This window comes from Anabrus simplex, chromosome 13, assembly GCF_040414725.1.
Source record: "Anabrus simplex isolate iqAnaSimp1 chromosome 13, ASM4041472v1, whole genome shotgun sequence".
Taxonomy (NCBI): Eukaryota; Metazoa; Arthropoda; class Insecta; order Orthoptera; family Tettigoniidae; genus Anabrus; species Anabrus simplex.
This window is the reverse complement of record NC_090277.1, coordinates 32,633,640-32,646,944: the sequence shown is the minus strand read 5'-3', so window position 1 is coordinate 32,646,944 and position 13,305 is coordinate 32,633,640. Positions and strand designations below refer to the sequence as shown.

The 13,305-nt window shown below is 39.0% G+C and overlaps 1 protein-coding gene across 1 annotated transcript in view; it reads left to right on the top strand.

Moving 5' to 3' along the window:
* Positions 1-11,266, top strand: part of LOC136884854 (zinc finger protein OZF-like) — a 60,032-nt gene extending 48,766 nt beyond the window's left edge. Inside the window, exon 5 of the mRNA XM_067157142.2 lies at positions 9,119-11,266. Within this exon, the coding sequence (XP_067013243.2) occupies positions 9,119-10,097 (979 nt within the window). The 3' untranslated portion in view covers positions 10,098-11,266. The remainder of the gene's footprint in view (positions 1-9,118) is intronic.
* Positions 11,267-13,305: the final 2,039 nt, after the last annotated feature.

Below are 13,305 nucleotides of genomic sequence, written 5' to 3'. Positions count from 1 at the left end.
TCCAGTATGGAGAATCATGGTGTATACTTTATTTCAGAGTTGTAGGAAGGGATATGGAGCTTCTTTTATGTGTCACTAAGAAATTTGATCAAGTCCAGGGGCAGTGTTCTTTTTAGTACTCAGTGTGACTTTTATATCTTAGACTGTAATAGGGGAATTTAGGATCTGTTGAGATTCAAGAGCTAGTGGGGATATAAAGGTAGGGCAAAGAGGATTGTGTGTGATACCCGAATATTCTGATATTGCATCATGGTCAAGATGGTAGATATTGAGGTCGGAAGATGGTGAGAAAATTACTTTATAATGATCTGCAAAAATATCAGTCTTTGTTTTATTATTACTGAGTGCAGATTTTTTATGTATTATTAGATAACATTAGTAGGATTGCTTTTTATTTGTCAGTTGTTTTAACTTGGTCTGATATTTGCGAGCATCAGTTGTGTTGTATTTGCACTTGCTTTTCTTTCAATAGCCTTGATGAATGATCAAGTATCTCTAACAGTATTTCCAAATATTTGGTCACAGGTTGGAAGGTATGCCTTGTATTGTGCATGGAAATATTTTAATATTTGGAATGCTTAGAGTGGCAGGGGAGGTTTGGGAGGATGGGAGGTGTGGTGAGGAATATGGAGTCGGTTGACAATAGTTAGTGGGGATTCTAATTTCTTAACTTTATCTTGTAATTCATGCTGTGAGTTAGGTGGCTCAGCATTGCATATTATGTCTAATATTGTTTGTCTGTATGCCACCCAATAAGCTCATGCATACCATATGACTGTTGGGGGATGTTAGTTATGTTGCTGTGGGTTTGTTAGTACACTTTTATGGTTCGTAGGGCAGGGAAATGGTCATTTCCCATTGAAGGTAGCATGGTAATGTTACAGTTTGTTGCTACGTTTGGGCTGAGGAACAGACATTCAGGGCTTGTATTTGATGTAGAGCGGTTTGGGGAAAGGGAAGTGTAAGTCAACACCCTGGATATCATCTAATAGTTGATCGTAAATAGCTTGTTGTTGTTGTTGTTGTGCATATGATGCAGTTTTAAAATATGTGATCGTGATATAAGTACTGTATTTATGATTGGTATATTCTACACATTTCTGAGGTGGGGAATAGCCAAGGGGTATATAAATTTTTGCTAAAGCTGTTATTTTCTTTCCAATTGTGATTTCTATTTTTAAGTTTTCAGACAGATATTCATTTAACAATGATAATGTTGTTCTGGAGGGATGGATTTATGAATACTAATTGCTACCCCTCCATGACATCTATTGGGGCAATGGTCACTTGACCCTTAGGGAACACACATTGTAGTAATAAACTTTTATTTACTACAACAGTGGACTAGGATCAAGCAAAAATATTGCACAGTGCTTTCACGTCCTGGAGAACCTTCCATCATAGTGAGTCTGGAAGTTCAATCGTGCTGCTAGCTGGATCTGATACAGAACATCAGGACTTCAGAATGGGAGAATATTCTGGACCTCCATACTGATGATTGGTAGAATGTTCTCAGTAGAAGGAGGGGAAGAGTGGAAGGGGAGGGTGGAGTAGGAATGTCAGTTGGTGTGATAGGTAACGCTTTTTCTGGCTCAGTGGGAGAAGATTGACGTTTACCATTGCACTTAACTGAAAAGGTGGATGATCTTCACTGCAAGTGTTGTATTTGAGTGATCCCCTTTTTGTGCAAGCACTTGAGATGTGTTGATCACTACAAATCGCACATGTATTTTGAAGAAAGTAATAGTAGGATGATCATAGAATTGGCACTGATCGCAGTGTCTGCGCTGTTGTCAAGATGACCACGAGGCCTGCGCATGACGTTGCTTCACGTAGATCAGCGAACCATCCCTCAGAAGCTGGTTCATTTTTGCCATATTCTGGGAGAAGTCACGCATTAGCGAGGTGTGTCCATTAGAATTCCGGATCTGAATGGCCTGGAAGATGGCCAGCAATAATGTCGTCCATGTGGCTGCTGTCGACTCCATGTGCCACCGCTGACCAGATGGAGGCTGGACTAAAAGGCAGGTAGTTGCGCCCCATTTTTGAACCAGGTTCTGTGCTGCGGCGTGTGTCCAAAATGCGCCAGTCCTATTTTGTTGACTGGGACTGTGTAATAAATTCTAGAAGTTTTGATGGTGTGGCCATCTTTGCTGTACTGAATTTCTAGGAGATAATCTCGTGTGGCGTTGGTCAGAAGCTTGGTGATAATATTGTAGATTGGAAGTGAGTGGTTGATATCCGGGTTCAGATTTCTCATCTTCACTATTTAGAATGGGGCAAGAAGGCCAGTGTTTGTTGCTGGGCCACTGCGTTGTTGTACTTTTACTGACCAGTGTGGCGTTTTTTGCTGCCTCTACTTAGCTCCTGATATTTAATGGCATAAATACCAACGAGTGGTTTGCAGCTGGTAAATGGAACTCTTCTAGAATGTCACTCTGATGTTGAGAGGTGATGTGCCACCTGACTGAGAGTGGTGTGTGTTCTTCCAGTCATGCAAGTGGGATTTATTCCTCTGGATCGACAGCAAGCTACATGCAATGACTTGGGGTTGGGCAATCACTGTTTTCCAGGCTCAGGCTCCTAGCCTGCATCCCTGCGTTCTTCTCTATTGCAATTTGTTGTCCTCATGGTGGTGGTGGTGGTGGTGGTGGTGGTGGTGGTGGTGGTGGTGTAGGATTTCCAGATATCATGGAAGAAGCTCTTCCCACAGGTGCTGTATTTCTTAGTGATGGTGCTCTCTGTTGGTTGAGTTGAAGTTGTTATGTTGCAGCTCATAGTTGCCTTGTCATACTACTCAATATCGTATGATATGAATCGTATGATATGAACTTCATGGTTTTGATCCATATTGAATTGAGATCACAATAATAAGTAAACTGATGTTTTAATGGTCCACCCTTTCAATACTCCTGTGTATAGTTTATACACATTGCATAATATAGGATTGAATAGGTGGACCATTAAAACATAAGTTTAACTATAATAGTGATACTACTCAATAGTAGCCTGCATGACTCAGGTGGCAGCATGTCGGCCTCTCACCGCTGGGCTCCATGGTTCAAATCCCGGTCACTCCATGTGAGATTTATGCTGCACAAAGTGAAGGCGGGGCAGGTTTTTCTCTGGGTACTCCAGTTTTCCCTGTCATCTTTCATTCCAGCAACACTCTCGAATATAATTTCATGTCTTCTGTCAGTCATTAATCATTGCTCAAAGGAGTGCGGCAGGCCTCGGCAGCCGGCACAATTCCTATCCTCACTGCAAGATGGGGACTTCATTCATTCCTTCCCTGACCCGTTCAATGACAGGAAAACAGGTTGTAGGTTTTCATTCTTATTACTCAATAGTAGAATCTTGTGATGAACCAAATCTTTGTCAAAAGATTATATGAATACCAGTTTGCTAAGTGCATGCATGTGTTAACACTTTTATCTGTTATGGAATTTGGAGTTTTGGGGTTTCAAATCTCTATCTCAGAACTCAGAGTTTCAGAGTTTAATTCTTAAAGGTGGTGGTGAGGAAGGCATTTATTTTAATCTGAATCGATGAAGTATAAATTTTATCAGCAATTCATTTAGGTCTATTCAATAAAGGTGTAATTTTGTATGTCTGTTAAGAGGTCCGAGAGATATATCTGCGGTTTACTAAACTTTGTAAGAGAAATGAGTACTGAGTACTCCATAAGGAGGAGGTCAAGTGCTACTAAGTCTTTGAGGAGGAGTTTTACACTACAGTGACATGTTAAGCAGCTTGGTATGAAAATGTGAAACCAGCTTAAAGCTATCTTCTGAGCTGCGGAATTGAACATACCATCTATTGAGTGGGTATTCTTGGCTATAGGACCTAAAATTCATGTAGCAAACTCGCTCTGTCGAGAAGGAAACCACGCGGACACCGGGATACGAATAGGTTGATGCAGAATCGAGCATTGGGACTCCAAGCTAAGCTGTATGTTTTATTCTAAAATTCTTTCTAATCCCACCCTGCATAGTGAAGTTATTAAGGCATTGTCAATCAGATCCACTGATTGTTTTGAATACATGCTAATTTTTCATCGTAATTCACTTTAGATTCTTGTCAATGAATACATGTTGAAGTTTTAATAATCATTTCATTTTGTTGCACCTCATACCAGTAGGGCCTGGTACCTTGCGGGTTGGCCCCTTTAAACAAGAAATATCATCATCATCATCATCATTGTTCTAGTCAGTGACCATGTTTAGTCCCACTATGTGTGGAACACCATCGGTCTGCATTGCTTGTGAATAGTACCCTAATGTGGGGAACACCATTGGTCAGTGTTACCTGTGAGTGGTGCCATAATGTGTGACATGCCATTTGTCTATATTACCTGTGATTAGAACCAGCATAGGTGGATGGCCATGACTCTGTTTTACCAGTAATTACTACTGTTGCAAGGGGCAGTGACATGGATTTTGGACCCTTTTGGACAACATGCATTATATATAAAAAAAAGGCATTGTGAATCGGATCCACTGAACGTTTTGGATTCATGGTCATTTTGTCATTTTCATTCATTTTAGATTTTACTTCACAATACCAACAAGAGTACTTCCTTTAATTGTATGCATTGCAAACTTGATAATCATTGCAATTGTGATTGTACAAATTTCAAATAAACAAACAAACAAACAAACATTATTGCCGCAAGTTTGTGAGGGAAAATAACCTTTGGTCTCTATGTTTTTTGCTTGTCATGTATCTAAAGAGTGTAAACGACACAATTGCCCACGGTACAATTGATCCCACACCTTATTGTTTGGTAATGACCAAACAATTCCCAATAATGACATGTTAGAATTTCTGCAGTTGTGTCGCCCGCTCAGATATTTAGCTAAGCACAACCTGTGTAGCAGTGAATAAAAGTGCAGGAGAGATTGTACTAGTCAAATACTTTTTGGACTGGGGGAGTCATTTATACTTAGTGTCTTGTAGTCTTGTCACGAAGCGTGGCATTTGTACTAAGATTTTTTCGCTACGTATATTTGGTATAGGCAATACTGGAAGATCCATATGCAACCTTGTTTCGTTCTCTATTCTGTCAGATTATACATTGAAGTTGAACTGTGCAGTCGTGAATACAACCACAAGCCAACTTCCTGCACAGCAAATTGAATGCTCCAGTTGGTATATTGCTCATGATGTCATTTTAAGTGTTAGTATATTTAAGCAGCATTCTGATATTTATACCATTCTAATAGCTTAAGTCTACTATGAAATTTTGTCTTGTAATAACTTGCATAAGAAAGGTTATCCCACCTTGGTAGATGACCAAATTTGCTTGGGGATTGTCAGACACCATCCCTGAGTTTTGTGTTAAGAATAATGCCAAGGTTCCGTGAGCCAGGCATATAAATCTTGATTCTCTTTACACAGAATTGCAAAGGTTTTGAAAGCTTGAAGAACTCCATCAACCATTTCTTACTCCTGAAGAAAGGGCATGTGAAGAACATTTTCTTGAATAATCAAATGGATGATTCTGGCAGGTTTGTTGGCAAATTCCTTATTAGTCCTGAAGGGTCACCTGTAGCTCAGTCTAAGCATATAGCTGTTAATCCTGGAACCGGCAAGCGGTTTACCATGAAGCGGCAAGCATTTAGGCGAGTTTTGCAAGCAACTTTTAACAATTCATAAAAATGTTGTTTTTCAATTAATTTTTATGCGTAACAAGTCATTTTATTCAGAAAAGGACGAAGAGTACTATAGTAGGAAATTAAACTTAGGAATTTAGTGTCGTGATGCAGTATGGGCGAAGTATCCAACACACTCTAAGTATTCCAAAATAATCCGCAAATATCGGGCAACGTGTTCGTAAAAATTGATATTAGATGGCGATTTTACTATATACAAAATTTGCACAATTTTATGCTGATTAAAAATATGTGGAAAGGTTTCACTGCCTTGAAGTATTGTAAAGTAAAATAGAACTGAAATAACACAAGCACATCGCACCAACACGTTAGTTTACGTAGTCAGATTCATCCTTGCTGCCTTCGGGGTGGCTCCTCCTTCTTCCTGCTTTCATAGTCCACCAAAAATGTTCTGATTTATGGCAGCACTGTTGATGGACACCACAATTACATCCTGGGCACCAGAAGTGGGTGCGTGACTTTTTTTCTCCAGTCGAACAGACAGATCACAACCGCAGTTTCTTTCCTGGGAGGCGTACCAGCTGATGTCCCATTTCTTCTGAAGGTCCAGGTGGATCTTTTGAAGAGTTTCTTCATCTACAAGACCTTCAACAATACTAACAATATATTCCTCACGTTCAAGGGGTTTGTCAATGTTCAAACTATAGAGTATGTAGGCATCAAAAATTACCATATCCAACAGGTTATAGAATTTTTTTCCAGTATCTCCTTGTTGCTCTGTCACATGTTATATGATACACTGACTTATCCTTGCAGTCTACTCCCCGCATGTTTAGGTTATATTTATGGATCAGAACTGGTTTTATATTTTCCTGTCCACTTTTACTTCGAATGATTTTGTCCTCCGCATGACGGCCGGTTTTTATCAGATGAACTGGTTTTCTTGTGTGTTTCTCTTTGTATCCTAGCTAAGGTATATATTTTTTCTGAAATGTACTGAGGTCTCAGGGGCGAGTTTTGAATTTAGAACTGATTTCGATATATCTTTAGAATTTTTATTGACTGTGCCAGTAAGAAAGGTGTTGTTTTAAAAAATTATTTTAGTTAAAAACATTTTTGTGTAAAAGTTGTCAGTGAAAATATGGTGCCCGTTGTTCAAAAGATTTGAGGCAGTCAACAAATGCACAACAACGTTTCTGTAAGCGGATCAGTCCAATCTGCCAAGAATCATTTTCCATTGTACAGTTCCGTGTGGATTATACTTGCGGTCCACTACCGAAATTTTTTTAATCCCGAACCGAGCATGTCGCTTATTCGGTATATATATGAACATTATATGAACAAATCTATTCTGCATTCCTATCATGGATTCACCAATAGACAAATTTTGATGGTGAATAAAATACTTCTTGAATGAAGTATTTATTCATTCCAGGAACGTTCTTACTTTATACCATGCATCATGTCCTGGTTGCCCTGGGGGAATATATTGTTGTGAGCTAATGTATAACATAGAGTTCATAATTTTGAAAAATTTTAGTGACATGACTTTAGAAAAATATGGAAATATTTGAGATTTTTAAGTGCTCCAGTATGTTGTTCTGACGGTTCAGGCCCATATTTATAACTAAAGAAATTATTTTTTCATTTCTGGTACTGTACGTCAACCCATCTTTGCAGACAGGAATATGGACCCATATTTCCGGAATTCGTTTTATTTTGAATAATTTCCTGTGCGTATTTATTAGTTTCAGCCACTAAAAGATTCGAGATAGCATTGGAGAAAAACAAATAGAAATATGTTAGAGGAGGACTGTTTCGTATAACTGCGTTTCGAACCTCAACTTCTCTTCCACTTTTATTTCTGGCTCTGGAGGATAAACTCTTGTCCACCTCAGTTCTGTTTGGTCAGTTGCATTACCGTCATTATTATCATAAGTCGCTGGTTCGTTGTGTTGCACATCATTGTCATTATCAGTGTCGAAATCACTTTGCCTAGGTTGATACAGCTCGCCACTACCTGACGAATTATTGTCAAACCCATCGTCAATTCCTTCTAAAAATACGTCACTATCACATTCGCTGTCCACATCAAATAAACAATTACGAATTTCACTACTTCCTGACAATTCACTCATTTTGCGCCATGAAAGCTAATGCACGTCGGACATCCACAGCAAGCACAACGGACTGACCGTCTACAAAGCGTTCTCGTTTTTCCACATGTATACCGCACACTTTGTCACACTAAATTACTTTAGAATTGTGCTGTATTTATAGTTTCCTCTTCAACATGATGCAAGATGTCATAAAAATGTTGAGTGTCAAGGCGCTATCTCGAAATTAGTCAGCGCTGGCCTAATGTATCCCGATAGCAACTCTGCTGGTTGAGTAACAAGGAAATGAGTCGCGAGCGCGACGACCGCAGGTTCCAGGGTCAAAACGCTCAGTTATATTGAAAATAAGTTTGCTGCATTTCCAGATTTTAAACAGCTATATGTAATTTTCATGCGTGTGCAGTGAAATGGGACACATGTAAATTGCACCCCTTGAGATTTCTAACTCATTAAGCTTTTATATGCCCCATCATTGTGTGCTCAAAGATTCTAGCATGAAAACCAAGCCATGAGTTCAGTTTGACAGATGTTGTAAACCTTGAAATGGGATAGCTTTGAACTCATTGTAAATAGTTGACCCTGAAATTCAGCCTGACTTCCTGTCTATTGTTTTAAGTTTCAGAACTTGTTACTCTTTCCACTGGTATTGCTAAGATATACAAAATCTGTGTTAATACATCCCGAGCACTGGGGTCTTCTGAATATTGCGAGGCATGAATCCTCCGATGAAGAGATCATGGACTGCTACCTTACAACTGTTACAAGTTCTGCCACATTTCTTGCTCCGAGATTTCTATTTTAACTTGCGGACGAACACACAGAATCTGACCCTATTTGCATCTTCCTTTTTTGCGTTGACGACGTGTTGACATGTACTAGCTCAATTGAAGTAACTGAGTAGCTTCGGTCAGAAAATTCTTTCTGGCTTAGTAGTACACATGTGTATCTCAGAAATTGGACGTCAAATTGTCCAGAAGCCCTTGTCAATGTCCCTGTAGATAATAGAGTAGTCTTGTCAACATGTAACTACGCTAAGGTTGAAGCTATTAAAACATTAGATATTATTTGGCATCCCAAATGTGATGAGTTTCAGCTACAAATGAACTTGAAGAATCCACGTAAGGAATTCACTAAAAGAAGCATTCTCACAAACATTGTTTCCATATTGGACCCTTTAGAATTGTTCGGATGTACTATTGTTAAGTGAAAAACTTTCTGTATGGCAATTGGAAATTATATGGGCTTATCTGCTAGGATCTGAAATTGTTTTGATTTGGAGTGCTATGTAATGAGATAAGCAATTTTTGATACATATATTGCACTTGCTTTTGGATATTGTATTTCATTTTGTTATCTTACTCGTAAAATGTATTAACTTTGTTTTAGATTCGGGAACGTTGGATTATTGAGTGGAGTTCCAGACGGTTCATGTAACAGTAGCTGCAACATATTGAAGAAAGGAAGTGAGGTAATGTGCTTTTTGCCCCCTCATAATGAATGCAACCTACATGTGTTCCCTGACTCTGAAGAAAGCCCTATCCATCCCATTAGACAATGGGCATTCTGTTGCAATGAATGTGGTTCAAGGTATTATCAGAAGTCCAATCTTCGGCAACACCAGCTTACACATACTGGTGAGCGTCCTAACTCCTGTCAACAATGTGGTAAGAAGATTTCTCACGAGAAGAATCTTCTGAGACACCTTCTTTCTCCTGCCTGTAAGCTCCGCCATCGGCGACACCAGATTTCACATACTGATGGGCGTCCACATTGTTGTAATCAATGTGGTAAAACGTTTTCTCACAAGTGGAAACTTCTGCGACATCAGAATACACATATTGGTTGGCGTGAATATTGTTGTGATCAATGTGGCAAAATGTTCATTAACAGGTCAGGTCTTCGCCAACACCTGGTAACACATAGTGGTGAGCGTCCACATTCTTGTAATCATTGTGGTAAAAGTTTTTCTGACAAGTCGACTCTTCGGAAACACAAGCTTACACATACTGGAGAGCGTCCGCATTGTTGTAATCAATGTGGTAAAAGTTTTTCTCACAAGTCGACTCTTCGGAAACACAAGCTTACACATACTGGAGAGCGTCCACATTCTTGTAATCATTGTGGTAAAAGTTTTTCTGACAAGTCGACTCTTCGGAAACACAAGCATACACATACTGGAGAGCGTCCGCATTTTTGTAATCAATGTGATAAGGCGTTTGCTCTTAAGTCTTACCTTCGCAAACACCTGATGATACATACTAATGAGCGTCCATATTCTTGTATTCAATGTAGTAAGAAGTTTTCAAACAAGGGGAATATTCGCCGTCACCTGCTTACACATACTGGTAAGGACTCACTTTCCTGAGATCAATCAGCGAACGCCTCCTTGCGCATACTAGTTTTCCCCTAAATCTTATGCTCAGTTTAGCGTTACATTTGATCGCAAATTGAACATTTTGCGACACCACCTTATGCATACATGTGAACGTTCTTTCTGGTGTAAATAATCATGTGTTTCTCGACAGTCGCATCTCCTGCAACACCTGGTTAAACACATTCTTCTTCTTCTTTTCCTGCCGCTTTTCCCTCACCTGCGGGGTCGCGGGTGCGAACTGCGTCGCACATGTGGATTTGGCCCTGTTTTACGGCCGGATGCCCTTCCTGACGCCAACCCTCTATAGAGGGATGTAAGCACTATTGCGTGTTTCTGTGGTGGTTGGTAGTGTAGTATGTTGTCTGAATATGATGAGAGTGTTGGGACGGACATATACACCCAGTCCCCGAGCCAGAAGAATTAATCAGAAGCGATTAAAATTCCCGACCACGCCGGGAATCGAACCCGGGACCCTCTGAACCGAAGGCCAGTACGCTGACCATTCAGCCAACGAGTCGGACCCTGGTTAAACACATTGATGACAGGAATGCGGACGGTCATCGGTGTGGTACGAAGTATTCTCAGAAGCCCTATTTTCGAGATCACCTGCTTACACATATTGATGAGCAGCCACATTCTTGTGATGATTGAGGGTAGATGTTTTCTGAGAGAGAACACACTCTTACCCATACTAGGTCGCATCTACTGGCCTGTCATCAGTGCAATAATTGCATCCACATATTTTACCAAGTGAAGTTTTAAACACGAGATGAGATATATTGAGGATGGCAAGACTTATTCAGACCGATGTGCGTAACAGTTTTTGGTCAAAAATCTGTGTTGAATATGAACTTGGTTATATTATATATCGTACTTTCGTGAAAAATGACAGCGCCTGTCAATCACGTCCGCATCATTGCGTTCAATGTGGTAATATTTCAACCAAATCAAATATTCGACAACAAATTTTTGAGATTATTGGATAGCGCTTATATTGTTAAAATGGATGTGGTAGGAAGTTTCTGTTTAAGTGCGATCTGGATGCACAATATCTTACACACTGTAGTATATGTGAATAACAATTTAAATCATTAATAACCATTGCCATGAATTGAAAATAAATCAAATATAAATAAAATTAGATACTTAATAGCCCAAGGCTTGGCGCCATTTATAATGTTATGTTAATCATTATTAACAACTGCAATATGAAGAAAATTAAATCAAATATGAAAAAAACATTTAATCGCCTAATGCCTGGGTGTAAAATAAGTCTATCTGAATAAATTACTAAATTAAAATAAAATACATTAATAAAACTAATATCCTAAATGTCCGTAATATGGGCTCCAGAGTTCACCAGAATTGATAGCTCAAATTTTGATAAAGCATGATACTTCTTTCTCACCCAAGGTGTGTACATATAGCTGCCTAAAGGTACATCTTCTTCAGGCCCTACCTAACCTTCTGAAAACGGCTAAATAGGTAGGAACTGCACTTAGGTTCATCAATATCTCCACTGATTCTAAAATAGTTAACTGTATTCTGAACAACTTACGTTCATGGGCACCTAATCAACACACCGAAATATACATAAAACACGCTCACAAAATATCGTTGGAAGACTTACTGTTTACACAATTATAGACAACAAAAACTGTGGGAAAACAAAAGCGAGGGCCAAGCCACAATTTGCAGACAGTCCGGTGAACAAAGGACATATATGTGGATAAGTATCCTTCACTGTCCCTGTGTATCAACAGAACTTGCATAATCTCATTATTGGCGCTTGTTATATCACACAGATATACTATTAAAATACTGTGTTCACAGACTCTTAACACTTGGTTTAAAGGCACATCACTCGAGCAACACACGCTTGCTGCTCCGGAAAATAAATTATGGAAAGTGAAATACAGCACTCAAAGCTCTCACCAACATACCACTTGTGGCGGCTTGGTATTGTAAAATACCAAGTGCCTAAGCACTCCACAGTTGTAGGTTATTACCACACTTAACAAACACAATGAGACCAAGTTACATTTCGTCTCCTCCGCTGTTTTAAGTCAAGTATTATCCACCAAACTTTGAAGTCCAATCCGGTACGAAGACAAGTCCAGTATGCTTCACGCCGCTTGAACACGTAACATGCCGAATATAAAACACAAGGACGACGAACCAAATGACTGCACAAGACCGCAAAAACACGGTTCGATTACCTGTACTACCACAAGAGAGACAAGAGGCCATCCCAGCGTGAAATCATGCCAACTACTTAGGGTAAGCCTCGATCAAATTACAACACACAGGACTGCTAAGCGATGGAATCTAGGTGGATTCAAATGTCAGAAAGAACCTCAACAGAGGGTGATCCAGGGGAATAGGGTAGAGCAATTCATGTGAAATACCATGAAACACTAAATCGTTTTAACCACATGAAAATTTAATATATAAAAATATTTGAAAAAGGAGATAAACAAGTACAAATAGTTCATTAAATGTTAAAATAACTAATTAAATTAAAAAATAAAAATAAATCAATTCATTCACTGGAACGATATTATTTCACAAAAGAATTAATTTAAAAATATTTTTTGCGAACCGCAGTTCCCTCTTGGTAAGACAAAACCCTTGAAGTCCATCATCGTATGACTACTATTTTGAGAACTCTCAATTAACCTTTTTTTAAAGAAATGGGTACCCCATTTTGCTAGACAAAGTTCTTACTAGAATATTCAGTGCATTGAAATGACAACACCATTTAAATTTCACATGAGAAGGGAAGAAGACACATTCAACCAAGAAATTAAAAATACCATAAATGGTACAAGGCGAAGTAGGAAACTAGAAAATTTACAAGTCGGCAACATGTCAAAACATGACATATTCACACCAAAAGTAATTATTTTCACAAATTCATATCACATGTTAAACTGAAGAAATATCGTAACGATCACATTCCTTAAATCACATGGCCAGTGTTACTTAATATGAGGTACAATAAGCCACAGTCATCATCAGTCAAGTCTTGAATGACCACTACACCAAAAGCGCCTGATCCACAACGCTCCTCGAGAGACAATAAACTAGTAACTGTGACGCAATGCTTATCAAATAATATATCATCAACTTGACATAACAATGACTTAACCATTGTAAGATGGAACAACAATAGCACGAATTAAGGTTACAAGGAACA